This window comes from Peromyscus eremicus, chromosome 4, assembly GCF_949786415.1.
Source record: "Peromyscus eremicus chromosome 4, PerEre_H2_v1, whole genome shotgun sequence".
NCBI lineage: Eukaryota > Metazoa > Chordata > Mammalia > Rodentia > Cricetidae > Peromyscus > Peromyscus eremicus.
In genome coordinates, this window is record NC_081419.1 from 63401792 (window position 1) to 63423136 (window position 21345).

The 21345-nt window shown below is 36.1% G+C and overlaps 2 protein-coding genes across 3 annotated transcripts; one reads left to right on the forward strand and one right to left on the reverse strand.

Annotated features, from left to right (window-relative positions):
* Nucleotides 1–10217: 10217 nt before the first annotated feature.
* On the reverse strand, nucleotides 10218–15526 carry LOC131908244 (olfactory receptor 141-like). 2 transcript variants are annotated; one of them, XM_059259295.1, is made up of 2 exons: nucleotides 15499–15526; nucleotides 10218–11155 (listed from the first exon to the last, which is right to left on the reverse strand). In XM_059259295.1, the coding sequence occupies exons 1-2, from the start codon at nucleotides 15524–15526 to the stop codon at nucleotides 10218–10220; spliced, it is 966 nt and encodes a 321-aa protein (XP_059115278.1). The 2 variants fall into 2 exon arrangements, with proteins under 2 accessions (XP_059115278.1, XP_059115279.1); XM_059259296.1 differs by lacking the exon at nucleotides 15499–15526 and having other exon boundaries at nucleotides 10218–11170.
* A 3576-nt stretch (nucleotides 15527–19102) lies between these two features.
* On the forward strand, nucleotides 19103–20080 carry LOC131907769 (olfactory receptor 5T9-like). Its single transcript, XM_059258864.1, has one exon. It carries the CDS (start codon nucleotides 19103–19105, stop codon nucleotides 20078–20080), a length of 978 nt encoding a protein of 325 aa, XP_059114847.1.
* The last annotated feature ends 1265 nt before the right edge of the window (nucleotides 20081–21345 follow it).

Here is a 21345-nt window from a genome sequence, read left to right on the forward strand (position 1 = left end):
CACACCTGGCTCTGTTTCCAGTGTGGCCTTGAACACACAGAGATCCTGCGTGCCAAGTGATAGGATTAAAAGTGTGTGCTAACATTGCATAACTTCTGTGTTGTGGCTGGCTTTTTCCTCTGATCTCCAGGCAAGCTTTATTTATTAAAGCACAAATAAAATATCACCACAATCCCTCATTTCCAGTCTGTGAGCAACATATTCACCTTTTAGTACACAGATTGCCTGGCATATCAGACACCAGCAGTAATTAGGTCAAGTTTCCCCTTTGATCCATGGAAAGACTTCTCTGAGTACTAAGAAGTGACTTAGTGTCTGGCACCCCTCTGGTACTCTTGGAGGATTAGGGTACCCCTATCCATGTTCTTTAAGGCTATGGCTGGACCTCTTCACTGACCCTATTCCCTCACGCTCAGAGTTGCAGTCTTGCAGCTTTCTTAGACCTGACTGGGCTATTATGACCCTTTCCTCTCCCTTTCCTTTTCATCCTCCCCTTTGAAGCTGCCTATAATCCCACAGTTTATCTGTGCTCTGATGATACTATGTGACCCATTCCTGTCCCCTTCTTATGAATGAGATCTCATTCCTGAGTTTGAGTTTTATTGTCTTTGGTAGGCTTTTGGACCTCATACAAAAGCCCTGGTACCAAGCTCTGAGTCTCCTCAGGCTGTTAGCCCTGGCCCCATAGAGTGTGGTGACAATCCACTAAAGAGCAGGATCTTGTTCAAGTCATCCCTAAGTCCTGGGGATGCCCTTAACTGCAGGCTATTGTGTTCTTTCCCTACCTCATTTGTCATCCATGGAAACAGTGACATACACTGAGGCGGTAAGGTTGAAAGCACTAGGCCACGCCTTAAGCAAACAAAGAGTTCTGACATGCACAGTAGTGTCCTGACCCAAAGGAGCCTGAAACTGGACCCCCAAGATGACAGTTGCTGATATAAGACCCAGAGCTAAACCAAGAAATGCCACCAGCAGCTGGAAGCAAAGCCTAAAGAACAGCACACACATAAATATCTCAGGCCTTTGTTTAATAAGCGAGATTTCTTGCATTTCTCCCAGAATCTGTGCCATTGACTCTGTGTCTGCCCACCCACTGCCTCTGGGATCAGAGACAGCAGGATCCCAGCAGCAGAGCCAGCAACAATACATATCTTCTCATTTCCCATTAGCCTCTCCACCTGGCACCAGACTTGATGACCACAACTGTATTCACTTTTATAATAAAACCTGGCTTCAGTATTCCTTAGATAACTAATCCAATTTCCCCTCTACTGGTACCTTAGATCGCAAAATTATTGGACCTTTACAACTACTGGGAGTGATCAGGGGAATGGAAAGATACTCTGTACAACCAAGATTTCTCTTATCTCCTCTCCAAACCCTGTTTCTTTTTTTTTTCTTTTTTTTTTTTTTTGTGTGTGTGTGTGGTCCACCCTCCTCCCCCAAGACTTTGTGAATGTTTTGCCCTTTCATGTTACTGTTGATGACTCTGTAAGATCGTTGCAGTTATGGGAGCCAGAAGCTGACAGGCAGATGAGGGAGAGAGCAGAGGAGTAGGCACCAACAAACACGTTGGCTGGTATATCTCTCAGCTTGCTCCTGAGTGTTCTCTGTAGCTAGAGCTCAAAAATGTTCTTATCTGTAAGCTTTCTTTGTTCTTAGCTTACTGGATTCAACTCTACAGGGATTCAGGGATCTTTTTGGCATGGGTAATATTAAATGGTTGTTTTATGCTGCTCCACTTCACTGGAAAGCTGGCTCTGGAGTTGGTTTACAGCTCCCCCTCCTCTATACCAAAATGTGTTTCTTTAAAGGTTTCCTCCACAATCTGTCAGGTGGCAGATGGGCCACCTGAAAGTTGTTGGTTGTTCGGGTGTTTATGCTCTCTTACTCTTTGGGGAGCCCACCACTCAGCTCACAAATAAATGCTTATCCTTCACTTGGCTTATTACTAGCCAGCTTTACTTAAATTATCCCCATCTCCCTTTTCCCTCTGGGCTTATACCTTTCTCTTACTTCAATATATCTTTTTTTATTAAGAATTTTTTATTCATTTTACATACCAGCCACAGATCCCTCTCTCTTCCCCTTCCCACCCCCCAGCCTTCCTCCCCAACCCACTCCCCCATTCCTTCCTCTGTGAAGGTGAGGCCTCCCATGGGGAGTCAGCAGAGCCTGGCACAACATTCAGTTGCAGCAGGTCCAAGCCCCTCCCCCTGAATCAAGGCTGTGCAAAGTATCCCATCATAGGTAGTGGGTTCAAAAAGCCAGCTCTTGCGCAACGGATGGATCATGATCCTACTGCCAGAGGTCCCATTAGGCAGATCAAGCTATAAAATACTTTAGTATGTCTTATATTCACTCTTACTCAATGTCTGACTGGGTGGATATGTGACTGGCCCCTAGCATCCTCTCTCCTTGTTCTCTTACTCTTTCTCTCTTTTCTCCCTGATTTCCCCTATTTATTTTCTCTGCCTGCCAGCCCCACCTATCCTTTCTTCTTCCTTGATATTGGCCACTCAGCTCTTTATTAGATCATCAGGTGTTTTAGACAGGCACAGTAACACAGCTTCACAGTGCTAAACAAAAGCAACATAAAAAAATGCAACACATCTTTGCATTGTTAACAAAAGCAATAGGAAAAAACGCAACACATTATAAAATAATATTCTACAACACCTTAATATGTGACAGAGAAAGGAGAGCAAAATAGGACAAATGGATAGACTATTACCAATGGGGATTATCGCTACTCATTTCATACTCTTTTTGATTTTGTTTAATTCTCTAAAACTTTGGTAAGGTATGAATTTTAAGATTAATAAGACTATTATGCAAATGTTCTGTACATTAAAATTTTTGATTAATATTGGGTATGATTAAAATCTGTAAAATGTATAACAAAGTGTTAGTTTGAAACTGGTAACAGGGAGTTGATAGTTAAAAATCAATATACAGGTAATCTTAATGGGACCATGTGATGTGACACGGTTTGAAATATAAGGAACCTGTGGCTGGCAGCCACCTTAGCTGCTCTCCCCATCCACCACAGTCTGAATGTAGGCAGCCTTGTGGCTGGCAGTCATCTTTGCTAGGGTTGGAAAGCATGGATACTGTGTGACTTTATTACCATCTAGATTAAAGGTGAGCACGGTATAAGCTAACCAAGGAGGCAACAACAGGTCTCCAAGATATTTTGGATTGGGATAAATTTTTGTGTGATGCTCCTTGTCCTTAGAATAAGAAAATTAGATGTTGAAAAATCATAAAAAACACATGTTACTAAAAATTATGATTTAAAATAAGCATCTTATACCACGAATGCCTACACCTTCTGTAAAGAGTTCCAATATATTACCCCATCTTATAACCTGACCTTCTATGACATTTACATGTTTCTCACCAACAACCTTCTTCCTGAGGAGAACACGGGATTCTGAGACCACGCTAGGGAACTTGAAGATGAAATCCACCAAACTAATGCAGTCCACCCAGTTGAGGCTCAGGTGGTCCCCAACCAGGATCCCCAGTGGACCTACAATACCACAGGAGGCATTCTAGTTTGAGAATAATGTATGACTTATATCCTGGCTATTATATTATGAAAAAAATCCCACTCTCTAATGTCTCAGGGGCTCAGGCCTTTTATTTCTGGCTTCTTAAGCAAAGGCCTTTCACAACGTTTTAGCACTCCCATACTCAGAGTTAAAAAGCAAAAGAAAAAGAAACCTACTGCTTAGTTCAGTATCCCTTGTTTATTAACTCTGCAATTACCCTATACTATCCTCTACCTTTACCTCAGGGCCTTCTCATTTCTCTGCACTAGACCTCAAGGTTGCCTTCTTTTCCTTTCCTCTTGATCCTCAGGCTCAAAATACTTTTGTGTTTATTTAGACTGACCTGGACACTCACCTTTGTACCAAACTCATCTGGATTGGCCTACCCCAGGGGGTCTGAGACAGTTCACATCTATTTGGCCAGGGTTTGTCCTCTGAGTTACTTTCTTTTCCCTTCCAGAATCTAAGCTCATGCAATACGTAAATGATCCTTTTCTTTGTAGTCCATCTCTACAAATTAGCCAGGTTTAACTCTCTACTATACTAAACTTCCTGTCTATCCAGGAATATAAGGAATATAGTCTCACCCTCTATGGTCCAGCTATCTACCCATCAAGTTACTTATCTATGACTAGCTATTACTGCAACTCAAAGTCCATTACTATATATAGAAAACGCTCAATTGAGTCACTCATAGTCCCCATTACCAAGGACTATATTCTATCCTCCCTGGGGATGGCTAGGTTCCTATGCTCTTGCATCTCCTCTTATTCCCTGTGGTAGTTTGAAAAAAAATGGGCCCTAAAGGGAGTAGCACTATTAGGAGGTGTGGCTTTGTTAGAGTAGGTTGTGTTTTATGGAGGACATGTGTCACTGTGGGAGTGGATTTTGAAGTCCCCTTTGTTCAAGCTGTGCTCAGTGTAAACACAGACTTCTGCTGTATGTGGATCAAGATGTAGAGATCTCAGCTCCTTCTCCTGTACCATGACTTTTTGCACAATACCATGTCCTACCATAATGATAATGGAATAAACCTCTGAAATGCTAAGCCACCAAAATTAAATGTTTTCCTCTATACGACTTGCCCTTTTCATGGTGTCTCTTCATAGCAATAGCAACTCTAACTAAGACACTTCTTTTTTGCTTCCCCAGCATGAAATGGCCCTTGGCCCCTCACATGAGCCTCTCCTTGCACCCATTGTCAAGCCTTTTAATAAGCTTCAGTGGACCCTCCCAATCAAACTACTAATCACCAGGAAAAACTAAAAGCTCCTGTACCCGTGCCTTTCAACTAGCAAAGTGACTTGGCCACTCAGAACTGAGCTCTAAGATTTTGATTGAACTTAAGCTGCTGATTTGTCTTTCATGCTATATATGGGTCATGTATTTCTTCAGGCTTCTACCACCCACCATATTTGATTCCAAATTCTAGAGTCTACAACTTCAGCTGCTTCTTTGCTTCACCGACTCTAACCATTCACCTTTCCTTGCCTGCTTGGTAAGTGTCCTCTCTCTGGCTCCTTCGAGCCTGCAGTTCCTTCTGGATCATCTACCATGTGGCATCTCCCTGCTATTCCTTCTGAGGCCCCACCATACTGGCAACTCTCTAGTTTCTAAGATACTTACTCCTCTCCTTCTATTGGAAACATCTGCTTCCTTGACTCCTCCACTAGGAGCTGCCTGCTAAGTCCTGATGCTTCCTTAAGCCCCTTGAGCCTCTGTGACCTTGCCACCATGCCCGCCGCCCCCCAGCTTCCTCCTGGGAGTTTAACTGCTTCTCTATGTCTTCCTGTGTTTCTTTCTTGTCTCCCAGCTCTCACTTTTATCTTATAAAACTCCTTTTGGTGCAGGTCATTGTTTGACTTTTTCTCTCTAATTCTACAGTGTCAGATTTATTAAAGCCTCATTCTGTTACTATAGTATGACTTCAGTTCAGCCCAATGATCGAACTTTGCATGTTCAATTTTTAAATTCTCTCATATGGTGACACCTTCTGCCAGTGCAGAAACAACTGTTCTGAAAATCTTTTATATCTAATCTTGGTCTCTCCTCATCTAATTCTTCCTGTCTATACCTGTACATTGTAGCTCTACAATGTCCAAAGAACCCCAATCTCTAGCCAATAGTCCATTCTAATACACTCAGGAAATTGCTCTATATCAGGTTGTTAAGGGCTGATCCAGTTCCTTATAACTCCCTTATCCATCTCTCCATCACCAGGACTTGCTCCCATTCCTGTTTTCTTTATGACCAAAGGGAAGATTACTATAAAAAGTGGTAAAAAACTTATAGAGGTTGCTCATATTGATACCATGGGACAAGTCTGGGCTGTCCTAATTCCCCTTGTCCTCTTTACATACAGGAGAGACTTTTCAACCTCTACATTGAAGACCCATGGGACACCAGATGGGAAGAGGGTGTCACTGGCAAACTGTATTATCATGTGTTCAACAGCCACCCCGATAGCATGATCAAAATGCAGAATATGTACCATACTCTCCAAACACCCAGGTGTAGAATAAAATAGAAGACGTGATTCAGCATCCATCAATGGTTCATACCTTCCTAATGTCTTACCTGTTGGAAACACTGATCTCATCTCTCTGTCTTCTTGGTCACTCTATCTGTTGTTTCAGACCTAAACCTGTGTATATCCACTACTAAATTATACTCTGCCTGGCCACTAGAGAGAATCCTAGTTGCGAGTTCCTTCCAAGTCAAACTTGCATCACTATTCATGGCCTCACCTATCGTACTATTATATTCATTTACCTTGCCATTCACTAACTGCTCTGAGTCAAATATCACTACTACCCATTATCTGTCTCACATCTTTCTCTGTGGTATCATAGACTGCTTTAATTCCTCAGAGACACACTTTATGGGCACACTGGATTCCTCAGACTATAATAATACCCTGATGCAGAGCTCTACCACCCAGTCCCTATGTACAAATATTCACAATCCCTCGATCCTCTGTAGCACTCAAGTTTATCCCTGCCTACTTTGTTGTTTCTTTTCCCAAAGTTAGGGGTACCCAGAGAAGAACTCTTGCCAATTCCCATTCCAGTGTTTATAATGCTTGACATGACAAACAAATTAAGGTTAAGGTGTTACCCCTTCTTGATTATCTAGGTATATATAACCACTGGAACATTTGGACCAATTACTTCCCTGTCTACTATTAGTTTTTCTCTTATTTCATCTGGGATCTCCAGTGGGTAGCTGAGACCATCCTCAACCCCCATGGCCAAATAGACACACTAGATGCCATGGTGCTACAAAATTAGCAAGAGTAAGATCTACTAACATCAGAGAAATGTGGTTTTTGCCTCTTCCTCAGGGAGGAATGTTACTTCAATGTCAATTAATAGGGTATAGTAAAAGATAAGATGCGACAACTCCAGACAGATTTCCAAAATCACAAGGAAGTGCTCAATGCCTCTGGCTGGTAAACTGTTCATGGTCTAATATGGAATGGGATATTGCCTTTCTTAACTCCCTTTCTCCTTCTTTACCTAATCCTACTAATTGAACCCTGTCTTATAAACTTCTTCTCTACATTTCTTAAACAAAAAATTCAAAAGATTTCTAAGGAGAATTTTAATCATTTGCTATTACAGGATTATCAACCCCTAACTATGGGATGAGAGGCGCACACCCCCCAATTATGCCCTGCTGGTGAAGATCAAGCTTGCCTCATGGCCTTCAATGCCCCCATAAAGCAGGAAATGGATTAATGATAATTTTGCCCTCCTCTCCTCCCTCATTAGTTATTAATAGTGATTGAAAATGGCAGAATGTAGGGACCCTGGACAAGGGAAAAAGACCCTGTCCCTGACTTGACCCAGAGCTCCTGATGCTTGGCTATTTCACCCCAATGACTCAGCATTATTGGGCCAAAAGCAACAGACCTTGCTATGCTTTTCCAATAACTCAATGCACATGCTTGAAAAACCCCAGAAAAGCCATCTCCTTCATTTAGCAATCTATTGTCTCTCTTTTCATACACAGGCAGCCATGCCCTGTGTTTCTCCCCAGTAAAACTCTTGTGTGAGGTTTGTTGATTTGTGTGACTTTGTGGTGTTCCTTGGCTCCCAAAGGCCAAGATACCCTTGCATTAGAAAATCTTTACATTAACTGCCTATCATCACCCTTCTATTCATTCCTCCAGTACAACCCCACAGTATCACTAGTTCTGTAGCAGACTACAGAACTAGTCTGTAAGCAGATGATTGGCTTAGTGGAATAAAGGGCTATCTTCTAAACAGATGTAAACAAGCATGAGAAACAACATCTGGATTACTATCCTGAATATAAAACCTAGGTAGGATAATAAGAACCTGTAACTGTAGTGCTGGGGAAACAGAGACAGGCCAATCCCAGAGTTGTTGCACAGTGAATCTAGACAATGATTGAGTACCAAATTTGAAGAGAGATTTTTGTCTTAAAAAACAAACAGAAAATAATGAAGAAAGAAACTTTTAATTGACCTGTAGACTCCACAAAGGCATGCGAAAATCTGATTATACATATATACCATCCTGTTACACACATTTCAAGAATAAAAAGTAAATTTAAAAAGGGCAATAATGATAATAACAATAATAAAAAATAAACATGTAAGAAATGAAGGAGTGATGGAGAGGAGAAGACCATGCATAATTGGCAGAGTTGCCTCAAATTCAGTGTAAGAAGATATCTTTACCAAGAAAATTACATCTATTTAAAAAGACTAAGAGTTAAATGATTTTTTCTGTCTCTCATCCTTGGATGTGGGCAATAAAGAATGATACCTTTTCTAAGAACCTCACCAGAGTGGTAGATGTCAAAAGAAAACCCAACTATAACTTGAGTAGGGTAAAGACAATGGGCATTGCTTAGAAGTGTGAAGAGGCTTATGAAGGGAAAGACAAAAATCTACCATGTGTTGAATTTTATACAACCATGTTTTAATTTTGGTGTTCTTGACTTTTAATATAATCCTGACAAATATTAACATCTGGATTTCTTGTTTCTGAGGAACTAAAGAATGAAATTTTTGTACTGCATAATACAATAAAGAAAATATTCATATCTTCAAAGATTAAAGACAACAGAAACATTGTCTGTGTTAGATGAACCTTACATTATGATTAAATTGTTATTGGCATCTAAAAAAAATATTTAACTGGAGGTTTTCGGTGCAATTTTATGGTAAAGTCCTTGGTTAATGTGCATAAAGTCCTGAGTTTATCCTCCTGTGTCCTGGAAGGTATGGGGAAGTAGAGAACGAAATGAAATAAGGTACCAAGGCTTCATGAAATTGACCAAGCTAGTCAGATACAACCATGGTATTGTATACAGCTACAACCCGGAGAACCTAAAAATTTTTCCAGTGGAGAGACAAGTTAATTTGTTTTTAAAGCAATGATCACATGTTATGTATCATATATTTAGAAATGTTTGCACACATATACATAAGATTCAATGTTAAAACTAAATATTTAGTGCTTCAGAGTATCTCTTAATTTAAAGAACCACTCTTTTAAAATGTAGTTAGTTCTAATGAAGTCTTTTGATGAGTGTTACTTCAATATACTTAATATCCACATAAAGACAGATTAGGAAAAAGACATATATCGAGGAAAACAAGGAAGACGAGAAAACAATCTACAGAAAAATCTACAATGTACAGAGAAATGCCTAAGTAAAATTTAATTGTGCAAAATTTTAGATTTTTGATATTTAACATTCAGACATAGAAAAAATAAGATTGTTTTGTGTGTTTGTTTCTTTGGTTGGTTGTTTTGTTCTGTTTTTATTTTTGTTTTTATTTTTTTTGTTTTTGTTTCTTTTTTCTGCATAAGCCAGATGCTGTATGGTGTGTTATTAAGATAGTCCTATCAGCCGGGCGGTGGTGGTGCACGCCTTTAATCCCAACACTCGGGAGGCAGAGCCAGGCGGATCTCTGTGAGTTCGAGGCCAGCTTGGGCTACCAAGTGAGTTCCAGGAAAGGCGCAAAGCTACACAGAGAAACCCTGTCTCGAAAAACCAAAAAAAAAAAAAAAAAAGATAGTCCTATCAAACTACAACAAACATTTTAGCAGATTTGTATGTGATTGTGTCTGGAATATCTGTGAGCACACATAAAGGTTTTAAGAAACAAAGGGATGCCACGTCTTTAGATTTGTAAACATCATGTAGAAAGTTGAATGTGATCATTATTTTAATTTAAAAAATGAATATGTAATGAAAATGAATAGTTAAAAATAATGATTATTAAACTAAAAATAGATGAAACTTTGTGTTCTTCAAAAATTAAACACAGAAATGATGGCAGATAGTTCAGTTTATAAAGTGTTTCCTATGGGAGGGTAGGGATGTTGAGTCTGAATTCCTAGAAAACACATAAAGCCAAGGGTGACAACATGAATCTTTAATCACAGTGCTTTTGCCTAAGACAGATAATGGACATGGGAGAATTACCTTGAATCTTGTAGGTCCGCTAACATGGTATAAGCAACAACAAGCAACAATGATTTTATGTTTGAATGTAGTATTAAAAATTGGTGAAAAAGTACAATGGAAAATACGTAACAAAATATAACAAAACTGCTTATTAAGAACTTATCATAAAGAGACAATAAAAATTAGTTTAATTTTTTAATTTAATGTTTAATATGAAATTTTTTTTCTCAAAACTCTTCTCATTGCCTCTTTTACATCTTTGTTCCTCAGACTGTAGATGATGGGGTTGAGCATGGGAATCCCAATGGTGTAAAATATAGACACTATCATGTCATACTCCAAGGAATAGTTAGAACTAGGTCTCACATACATGAAGAGGCTTGTACCATAACAAATGGACACAGCAGTGAGGTGAGCTCCACATGTAGAAAACACTTTCCTCCTCCCTTCAGCTGAATTCATCTTAAGAACTGACAACAAGATAAAAGCATAGGAGACCAGAATGACCAAAATGGTGACTAGTTCTATGGAACTCACAAAAAAGAAGAGCAGTAACTCATTTACATATGTTTCAGAGCAGGAAATAGCAAGCAGGGGAGGTATATCACAAAATATATGTCTGATTTCATTGGAACGACAGAAAGACAGGCTGAACGTGGCTACTGTGTGGATAACAGCATGCATAATTCCACCAGCATAGGAAGCAATGATGAGTGACACATAGACTCTAGGAGACATGCTCACTGCATACATAAGTGGGTTGTGAATGGCTACATATCGATCATATGCCATTGCTGCTAAAAGAAAGCATTCTGTGGTTCCAAATGTAACAGCAAGGAACATCTGTGTTGCACAGGCATGAAGTGAAATGATTTTGTTTTTTGACATAAATCCTACTAACATATTAGGTGTGATATCTGAGGAATAGCAGGCATCCACAGAAGACAATACACTGAGGAAGCAGTACATGGGGTTGTGGAGTTGGGAATCTCCAATGACTAAAATAATTAGTCCTACGTTACCCATTAGAGTAAAAAGGTAAATTGCTAGAAAGAGGAAAAAGAGAATGACCTGAAGTTCCGTGTTGTCGGTGAGTCCCTTGAGAACAAATGTAGTAGCTTCTGTGATGTTCATCATGTTGGAATCTCATGAAGCAGTATTGAAGATACTCAGTTTATTACTTATAGCACTATGAAAACAACAGATAGTAGTTTAGTCAATGAACATAGACTATGTCTTTATGTACTCAGTGGTCTAGGAGACAATGGCTACAATGGTGGTATAATCATATGTGCCACTTACACACAATGAAGTAGAAGATAATGCTGTATAATATTGTGGAGATTGACACATTACTTAAAATGTTCTATTGGCCCAATGCAATCACCATCAAAATTTCAATGACTTTCTTCACAGACTATAATAAAACAATCCTGAATTGAAATGGGAGAACAAAGTCTCCCTCTGAACAATACAAAGTTGTTCTCCCAGAAAGCAATTGTGAAGCTATCACAATACATGATCTCAAACTACATTCCAAAACCATAGTATCAAAGACAGTGTATACCACTATAACAAACATATGTAAACCAATGGGATAGAAAGACACACACACACACACACACACACACACACACACACACACACACACACATACTTATGTATATTATAACGTTGTAACTTTTGACAAACACATGAAAACAAAAACAAAAACTTCAATGGGTGGTAATGGGGAAATAGGAAATTCACATGTAAAAAATGAAATTAGTCATGAATCTCTCATTTGGCTCAAAAATCACTCTGAAAGTATCAATAATTATAATATAATAAGTAGGTTACTGAAAATGCTAGAAGAAAATACAGGGGAAACACTTCAAGACATAGGCAAGTGCATTCTGTAAAGAACTATCATAGTATAGAATATTACCTCTGCAGCTTACAAATAGAATTATGAGAGCTTAAATAGCTTTGTTAATCAATGGAAATAATCCTCAGAATTAATGATATCTATGTCCTGAAAAACTCTAATATTTGCTCATTATTTTTAACTCAAGAGATTATTCCATAATGAAATGTCAATGAATCATGCCTTCCACACAAAAAGTGGGAGTTAAGAAATGAACAGATAGTTCTCAAGAAAGAAAAATGACCAAACAGTAGTTAAAATACTGCTCAACATTCTTAGGTAGGAAAGAAAATTCAAATTGAAATTGATTTATGATTCTCTCTCAACACAGCCAGACAGCTATCAACAAGAAAGCAAATGGCAGCAGGCACTGGAGAAAGAAGAATACTTAAAACATCTACTGGGTGTACAAACATATGCAACTACTATGGAGATTTGTATGATGTTTCAGGAAAAGCTGAATGTTGACTGCCATATGATCAAAATGTGCCACCCTTGCTCATATATCTCAAAGGGCTCCAGGTCCTACCATAGAGATAAATGAACACCCATGTTTCTTGATTCACTATTCATAAAAAGTAAGAAATGTAACTGGCCTAGATGTCTATCAGCATATTAATGGATAAAGGAAATACGGTAATATACATATACATAATAAAATTGTACTCTTCCATAATTGTACTTTTCATAATTAAAAGTGAAATTATATGTGAGAAATGGATAGAGATAGAGATGATTATATTAATCAAAATGGACAATATTTATTCCCAATTACATAATCAATACTTGTTGTCTTGTATATTTCCTAAAAGTTCTTGATTTTCACCCCTTAGATGAAATTTTATGTAAATGAGATATAGATGAACACATTTTATTAATCCATGAAATAATCAGTACTTAGAGGGTTTCACACTATGTACAATAGCCAAAATTATGGTACAAAAATTTTTCATCCTACACTGTAATTCTCAAAAATGTTCTGCAAGTGACCTAAAATTTCTCTTACCTGTGGAGCCAGAAAATTCATGTTTATTTGTGCAAACAATAGGCTTAATTTAAAATGCTTATATCTACTAAAACAAATTTTGATGAAGCCACAGGAGATGAGCCTTGGGGAATATATGCCAATTAGCTTTTGGTTCAATAGTTGCATGATGAAGTATTTCATAATAAAATGTTAATATCTTAGAAAAACACCAGAGTTTTCATTATAATAAATAGTTTAAAATATAAAAATTTATCTAGTGTCTGATTTTGAATGATATATAGAAACTCTCCTAAAAATTTTGGATTATTACCAAGGAAATCTTCAGAGATGGGAAAAATGTGTAATATGGCCTTGAAACTTTGTTGAAAATTTCACTTTCCTGAAACTTGATTTCCTCATACTTGTGATACAAGATGCTTAATGTACAACTAATTGGTATATTTGGTAAGCTAAAATTATGTAAAAATCATCATTTCTTTTTAAATATCTGATGAATGGGTTTAATAGGCTTTTATAATATGATAATTTTAAAACTCCCTTGAAATTATAACCTAAACTATTTCATATAAATCAAATATAAATATCAAATTTAATAGTATATTCTTATACTAAGCAATTAAAAACTGCAATATTTAAAGAGGAAAAAGCATAAAATTCAGTCTTCATAAGTCTCACAATAATACTAATGGTGAATATTAGCCTAAACTTACAGAGATAAACTCATATAATATACGATACATCATTTCTACCAAGAAATGCAATGAACAGAAACAACATTGGATTATATGAGAAGACATACCTTACCATACAAATGCATGTACAGAACTATGATAGAGAAATTTGACATTGGTAAATATGATGGCATGAAGTACTTTGCCTCTTTATCAATATTTGAGATGTTTCTTAGAATAGATAATACATTGTTCTCATTTTAAATTTAATATAGCTAGGCATGCTTATACACACCACATGCTTATAATCTATGCAATTAGAAAGTTAAATCAGAAAGTCTGTACACTTAAGGATATTCTAGGCTATATTATAACACCAAGCTCAAAGACAAACAAATATAAATCTTGAGTTAGTGAAATAATTAACTGTTCAATTAAATATTGAGACTCATAAGCAAATTTGAAGGTTCCCTATATATAGAGATAAAATTAAGAGTACCAAACACCACAAATACCATAAATTTAAAAAATGAGAAAAAATAAAGTGTAATATTGTCACTTGTTTGAAGATATTTCAGGAAAAATGAAAAGTGCATCCCTACAAGGTCACCTTTGATCCAAAAGCTTATCAAAGTGTCAGTACATGAAACTGAGAATAATTAACAAGAATCTTCATTTAAGGAGGAAAACACAGCAAACATTACTCAGGAACAAAGAATGCTATATCTACAAGCAAATATTCTACAAGAACAAAGAGAAGTAAGGAGTGCAAATATAAAATAAATTTGAGTGGAACTGAGGCAGACTTGGCAAATGTTAATTGTTATTAAGAAACCCACAACATTCCTTAAAATATTCCTGAAAATACTGGTAAAATTATCCACAATACAATAACAAAGCAAGTAAGAAGGCACAATAAAATGATTATGCACCATGATCAAGTTTGAGTCATCCTAGGATTCTAGTATGCTTTCATATAAACTAGCCAACAGAGATCATTGATAAAGCGTAGCACAATGATAAAGGGCAAAAACTGTATGGAAATTTCAGTGGGTAACAACAAACATTGGGTAAAATTAAGCATTTCTTCACTGATTAAAACACAAATTTGGTATAGAAAAAATATGCTTCAAAATAAGGAACAATATTTCCAGGTTAAACAGCTAACACAATGAGTGAAGGAGTGGTTAAAGTATTGTAAAGTTGGCTATAACTTAAATATACCTAACTTCAGCACTTTTATTCCATGTAATACTAGTAGTATACTGGTATTACACATATTAGCATATACTACTATATAGCACATAATAATAACACCTACTACTCTAAATAGTAGAGTTTACAATAATATAGTATGTATTGTACTATATATGTATAGTGTATAATATGATACACTATATGCAACTTTTTTTTTTGGTTTTTCAAGACAGAGTTTCTCTGTGTAGCTTTTGAAGCCTGTCCTGGAACTCACTTTGTAGACCAGGCTGGCCTCCAACTCATAGAGATTCACCTGCCTCTGCCCACTGAGTGCTGGGATTAAAGGCATAAGCTACCATGCCCGGCTTGATACATGATATGATATTATATGATACAATATGATACTATATGATATAGTATAATATATAATAATACTAGTAGCCATAGTCCAAACAATCAGGAAAGAGACCAAGGCAGGTCAACAAAATTAGACAAGAAAATGTACAAGAAAAGGAACACAGTGCAAAAGTATTCTACAGAAATTAATAACTTTGCTGTGTGTTATCACAATCATCAAATAGAGACCAAGAAAGAATTTCCACTCATAACTCCTTCAAAAATGCTCAGGGATAAACTGAAGCAAAGAAATTATTTGAGGTGATGATCAATGAAAGTATCTCTTAAACATGAAACAAAATAGATTATTTTGGTTCGTATTAAATCTGCTGTGAACATTGATAGTCAAGGTGTCCATGATATTTACAAGTAGAGGAACCTCAGGATTTAAATCTCATGGGATGATATCTAAGGTGCAAAAAATGAATCAGACCATAAGCTAAGGCAAATAGGAATCAAATGATGATCTATTGATTAAACAAATATTCAACAAAATGTCTTAAAATAAAAATAAATGCCAATAATTTAAGAAAAAATGGAGTTTAGGAATTGCTACTGTACCTTCCTAAATGGTTATATTTTATCCATTCCCACTGATAATTAATGAAAATTATTTTTTCTTACATCCTTTAGATTTGATGTTCTTGGTGTTTTAGATTCTGGCATTGCATTAGGTATATAAGGGTCTCCCACTTACATTTTTAATCCCTTAATGAACTAAGATTGGATCACAGTTGCATAAACTCATTTGTTCTACTCCCTCTAATGGGATTTCTGTGAATGGTTTTGACTTAGAATTCAATCAACCTCCCTGTTTCCATCTTGCTGAGATTCCAGAGTTATTGGATGTTTTCAATGGCAGTCCTTTATCAGACCTGTGTCTTCTAAATATTGTCCATCACTGTGTGTTTTTTCCTTAGACATCTACATCTTTTCCACAATATTTAGATGAAATTTGCATTATTATGTAGATTAGTGCATAGTAGGCCCAAGATAAGAAATGACCTCATAGAAATAATGTGATTGAAAATTAATTGCGCAAATCACTAATACAATAACATACTAGAACAATGTATACAGTGGCCTAACTTTTTTGTTAAAATATCATCAAGTTCATGAATTTATACATTAATGATGAAAATGCATATGTGAACTCTTCTGTTCAACATTTATTAAAGCTGTATCTCTTACAGCACTTTGAGTTATAGCACATTAAACATTAAGTGAAATTTGTTAGTAGTCATTATTGGATGCTTATGAAATTTGACCACAATCTATTATTACCTGTTATCTTAAAATGAACATGTATCCAAAATATTAGACTCATAAAATAGGTTAAATTTCCAAAAAAGCAAACTGAATTTCAGAGAATTTATCCAAGTACTTAGTTACTTTTGGAACTATTACTCTTCTTTGATTGGTTGTATTTAATTAGAATCATATCCATATCTTTCCATGATGAAATATCACTTCACAATAACCATTTCTGATTCATTTCTTTATCTAGCAATTCATTGTTCAAATGATCCCCCTTGATTACTTTGAAAAACTCAAAATCACCTGTGTACTTACTATCCCATAGAGAATCAGCACGTTCTCTCCCTGGGGCATCCTGTGTACTTTAAGAAGAGCCCAAGGGCCTGATGTGAGAAGGAAACAGATTGATGTTCACAGGCTATCTTCTCTGATCGAAAATCCATTTCCAAATGTAAGAGGAAATCTATTTTGTGAAATATTTAGAAGTCCTATTTTTAGATTTTTAAACTAAAGAATTTGCCTTAATATGTAACTGTAGGATGAGATTCCGCTTAGCACAGTGTTATTTGACAGATGAAATCCTTGTCTCCCAGAGAGAATAAGGAGGATTTTCTGTTGACATTGGTCAAAAGAGTTATTAATTTAGAATTTTTTGATTGAGAAATTCAGATTCAGAGCAGTAAAATTACGGTGCTGATCCACAATTTGAAACAAATAGAATGTAGAAAAAAAATAAAATTTCTACCAACCATTAATCTAATTTAGGTAGGTTTTGTTGAAGTTTAAGAATTTTAAATCTACTTTTTCACTTTAAGACATTGATGTAATGGTCAATTCAGGTTTATTTTTTGGGGGGTATTAGTTTAATTTTTAATTTCATGTCTAATTAAGCTTAGTTGCTTTGTAACAGAAGCAAAATATAGTAAAACTTGATTTTCTGTTGTTTCTGGGATATAATGATTTCTGAATTTTGACATAACACTGAGTTATTTGGAAATAGCTTTCAGTGTGGACACTGAAAGGTCTTGGCACAAATGCTGTTTGGTAATAACTGTGAGTTGGTCAGATTTGTTGTCTAGCTTTGTCTCAGTTTTCTCATCAATGCTGAAGGATGTATTTTACAAATTGTCCCAGGGATCTCAGAAGACAGTACACACACAAAATGTCACCTCTCCTAGCGTATTTAGTAAGGCGTTCCTTGCTATCAATGTACCTTTCTTTGTTAACTCTGCATTTCTATATTATTAAATAATGCTTTCTTACAGAGAGCTGAGGAACTGATTTCAATTTTGTCTTAGAGATTTATTTATATTTCTAGCATCTCTCTAGGGATATTAGGTAGATGTAACCACACACACACACACAAAAAAAAACCAATTGTCTAAACTATCAGTTCTCATGATTATGCATTAAACATGGTCAGTAAATTATATAGTGAAGGCTTTCCCTGATGGGCACAAATGTGGTTTATCTTGATGCCTTTCTTTGAACGTCAACTTCTGTAATAACTATATTGGGTATTGCAATAAGGTATTTAAATTTGAGGATTTTATTCATTTCATGAGAACTCTTAACTATTCAGAGAAAGACCATGAATTATTTCTGAAACCTATATACCGCATAATATGTCCACTTTGCATGTATATTGGTCATTTTAATTGAGATTTCTGTTAATTGTATAATAAAGTTGGAAAAAAAATCAGTGTTATAGGTGTGGCTCAGTATGTCAAATCCTTGTTTAACAAATATAAAACCCTGAGTTTGACATCAGCATCACAGACAATTAGACATGGTGGCACATGCTTGTAATTCTAACTCTTCAGAGGTGAAACCAGGGGTGTTTTGTGTCTTCCTTGACTACATATTTAGTTCAAAACTATTTGGCCTACATGAGGACCTTAATAAATTAAAATAAAATAACAAAGTATAGAATTTACAGAAGAAAACAACAGAAACCACACATGAGTATGTTAAAATGCTTGTTTTAAATAGGAAAAGAGAAACACAAAAATCAGAATAAATTTTAAAAATATCATTGAATCTGATTTAATTTTTAGGTGAGGTACACATAATCTCCAGAAATGCTTATGTTCTATTATTGATCATTGTAACTTATGTCCTAATAGAATGCAATAATTATCAAATGATAAGACTCAAAATGCTTTGCTTAAAAAGTTGGCCCTAATAAGTTTGCAATATAAGACTAATGCATCTTATTCTCAAGTGTTTTGATAATATTAACTAAAAGACATTCACATTCTCTTGATCAGATTCAATTCAGTCTCATTTTGTGTCATTGATCCCAATGCTAAGAAGAAATCATTAAGGCAAATCATTCATTGAATCTTGTGTGAATCTAAAGATATCTTCTGGATTTCTGAATTTGAACAAAATGTAATAAGAAAGGTGGTAAAGAAAAGTCTAGCAATAAATAAAGTAACACTAAGTATGGTATTAGATGATTTTAGGAACATGAACTTAGCTAAAATACAAAAATAATTTCTTTAACTTACTTAAGCAGAGTAATGAATCTCCTCAGACTCAACTCCTTCATTGCAGTTGCTGCCGCCAAGAACAAAATCTCCATGATGTCTATCCAAATACAAGCATGAAAATATGATTGGACAGACACAGTTTTCAAAGGATTTTGCCTTTGTAAACTAATAACAAAAGAGAAATGTCAAGGATTCCATCTCATAACTATGGTCAGGAGAGCAATATGACTGAGGTCACAGAGTTTATACTAACAGGCTTCACAAATAATGAGAACCTGCAAGTCTTGCTATTTCTGTTATTTCTTGCAATTTATGTTTTTACTCTGATAGGTAACTTGGGATTGGTTTTTCTGGTAATTGGGGATTTCAGGCTCCACAACCCCATGTACTATTTTCTAAGTGCTTTATCAATATTAGATGCCTGTTATTCAACAGTTGTCACACCAAAGATGTTGGTCAATTTCCTTTCAAATGATAAATCCATCTCATATCCTGGATGTGTAACACAGATGTTCCTTTTTGTTGTTTTTGGGAACACAGAATGCTTTCTCTTGGCAGCAATGGCTTACGACCGTTATGTAGCCATCTACGACCCACTTCTATATGCAGTGAGCATGTCGCCCAGAGTTTACCTACCACTCATCATTGTTTCTTATGTTGGAGGTATTATAAATAGTTCTGTCCACACAACAACCACTTTCAGTCTGTCCTTTTGTGGATCCAATGAAATTAGGCATGTCTTCTGTGATGTTCCTCCTCTCCTGGCTATTTCTTGTTCTGACACCCACATCAATCAACTTCTTCTCTTCTACTATGTGGGCATTGTTGAGATCATCACTATCCTGATCGTCCTTGTTTCCTATGGTTTCATTCTCTTTGCCATTCTCAAGATACAATCTACTAAAGGGAGAAGGAAAGTGTTCTCTACATGTGGAGCTCACCTCACTGGTGTGTCCATCTATCATGGAACTGTCATATTCATGTATGTAAGACCTAGTTCCAACTATGTCTTAGAGCATGACATGATTGTGTCCACATTTTATACCATTGTTATTCCCATGCTCAATCCCATCGTCTACAGTCTGAGGAACAAAGATGTGAAAGAAGCAATGAAAAAGCTCTTTGAGAGAAATTGGTTTATGAAAAAAATTCATTTTTAATGTTGAATTACCCTAAAAATAAGGCTCATTGTAAGTAAATATATTTATGATCAGCAGTTAGAGGAAAAGACTCCTGATTTTAGTTAATAATACTCACATTTTTAAAAATGTTTGTCAACAAAGCAGAAATAGACTCTCTGGTATTGAATGTTAAAATTGTTGGTGTACAATGTCATTACTATAACTATAAATATGTTCCAACATTAAAATAATTGTATATACATTGAATATTTTAATATATTTTGTTTTATTGCTTGGTTTTCAGTTGTGATCATGTACATAATATCCTATAATTTTGAATATCATCATATTTAATTATTGTAATAAAGATTTTTCACTCACTATATTTTAATTAATTCTTCAATACCTCTCTGCTTTAGTTATTAATTCACAATCTACACTTATAAATTCAGATAGAATGAACTGACTGTCACTGTTTTATCTGTGTCTGTCTCAAGTCATAGATGTTTCTCTATTTACAAAAGTGCTTCATTTCTACTATTCAGTTGCATAAATGGAATACATTCATCTTTAATTAGTGACTGGGTCTAATGGTCTTCAAAAGGAAGAAGTACACTGGGCAGAATAGCCTCCAAAACAATATTCTGTTGCCTTTGTTACTTTGGTTCTGTACTGTTATTTGAGATCAGACTGGTAATTTCTCTAGCACTGTTATGTTGTTCAGGATTACTTTGTTTATCTGTAGTCTCTTTTGTTTCTTTATGAATTTCAGAGAAATTGTTATATTTCTATAAAAATGACACAAATATTTTGATTGCTATTGGTTTGAACCTTTAAACTGATAGAATAGAGTTGTTCTTTTTTAAAATTAAGAAGATTTTTATTCATTGTACATACTAATCACAGATCCCCCTCTTCCCTCCCCCAACCCCTCCAGTCTTCCCATTGCAACCCATGCCCCATTCTCTCCTACAAGAAAGTAAGGCCTCTCATGGGTAGTCAGTAGAGCCTGCTACATTCAGTAGAGGCAGATCCAAGGCCCTCCTTCGGCCTCAAGGCTGTGCCAAGTGTCCTACTAGAGGTAGTGGGCTCCAAAAAGCCAGCTCATGCACCAGGATGGATCCTGATCCTACTGCCAGGGGGCCCCTTAAGCAGATCAAGCTACACAAATGTCTTGCTTATGCAGGGGACCTAGTCCAGTACCATGGAGTTTCCACAGGTGTTGGTCTAAATTTCATGAGTTCCCACTACTTGGTTTGGTTGTCTTTGAAGATATCCCCATCATGATCATGATGCCCCTTGCT

Coding starts and splice junctions, on each gene's coding strand:
- LOC131908244 (XM_059259295.1), bottom strand. CDS start 15,526: ATGGACACCTTGACTATCAATGTTCACA. Junction 11,156..15,498: donor CTTGACTATCAATGTTCACA/GCAGATTTAATA, acceptor CTGCTTCATGAG/ATTCCAACATGATGAACATC.
- LOC131907769 (XM_059258864.1), top strand. CDS start 19,103: ATGTCAAGGATTCCATCTCATAACTATGGTCAGGAGAGCAATATGACT.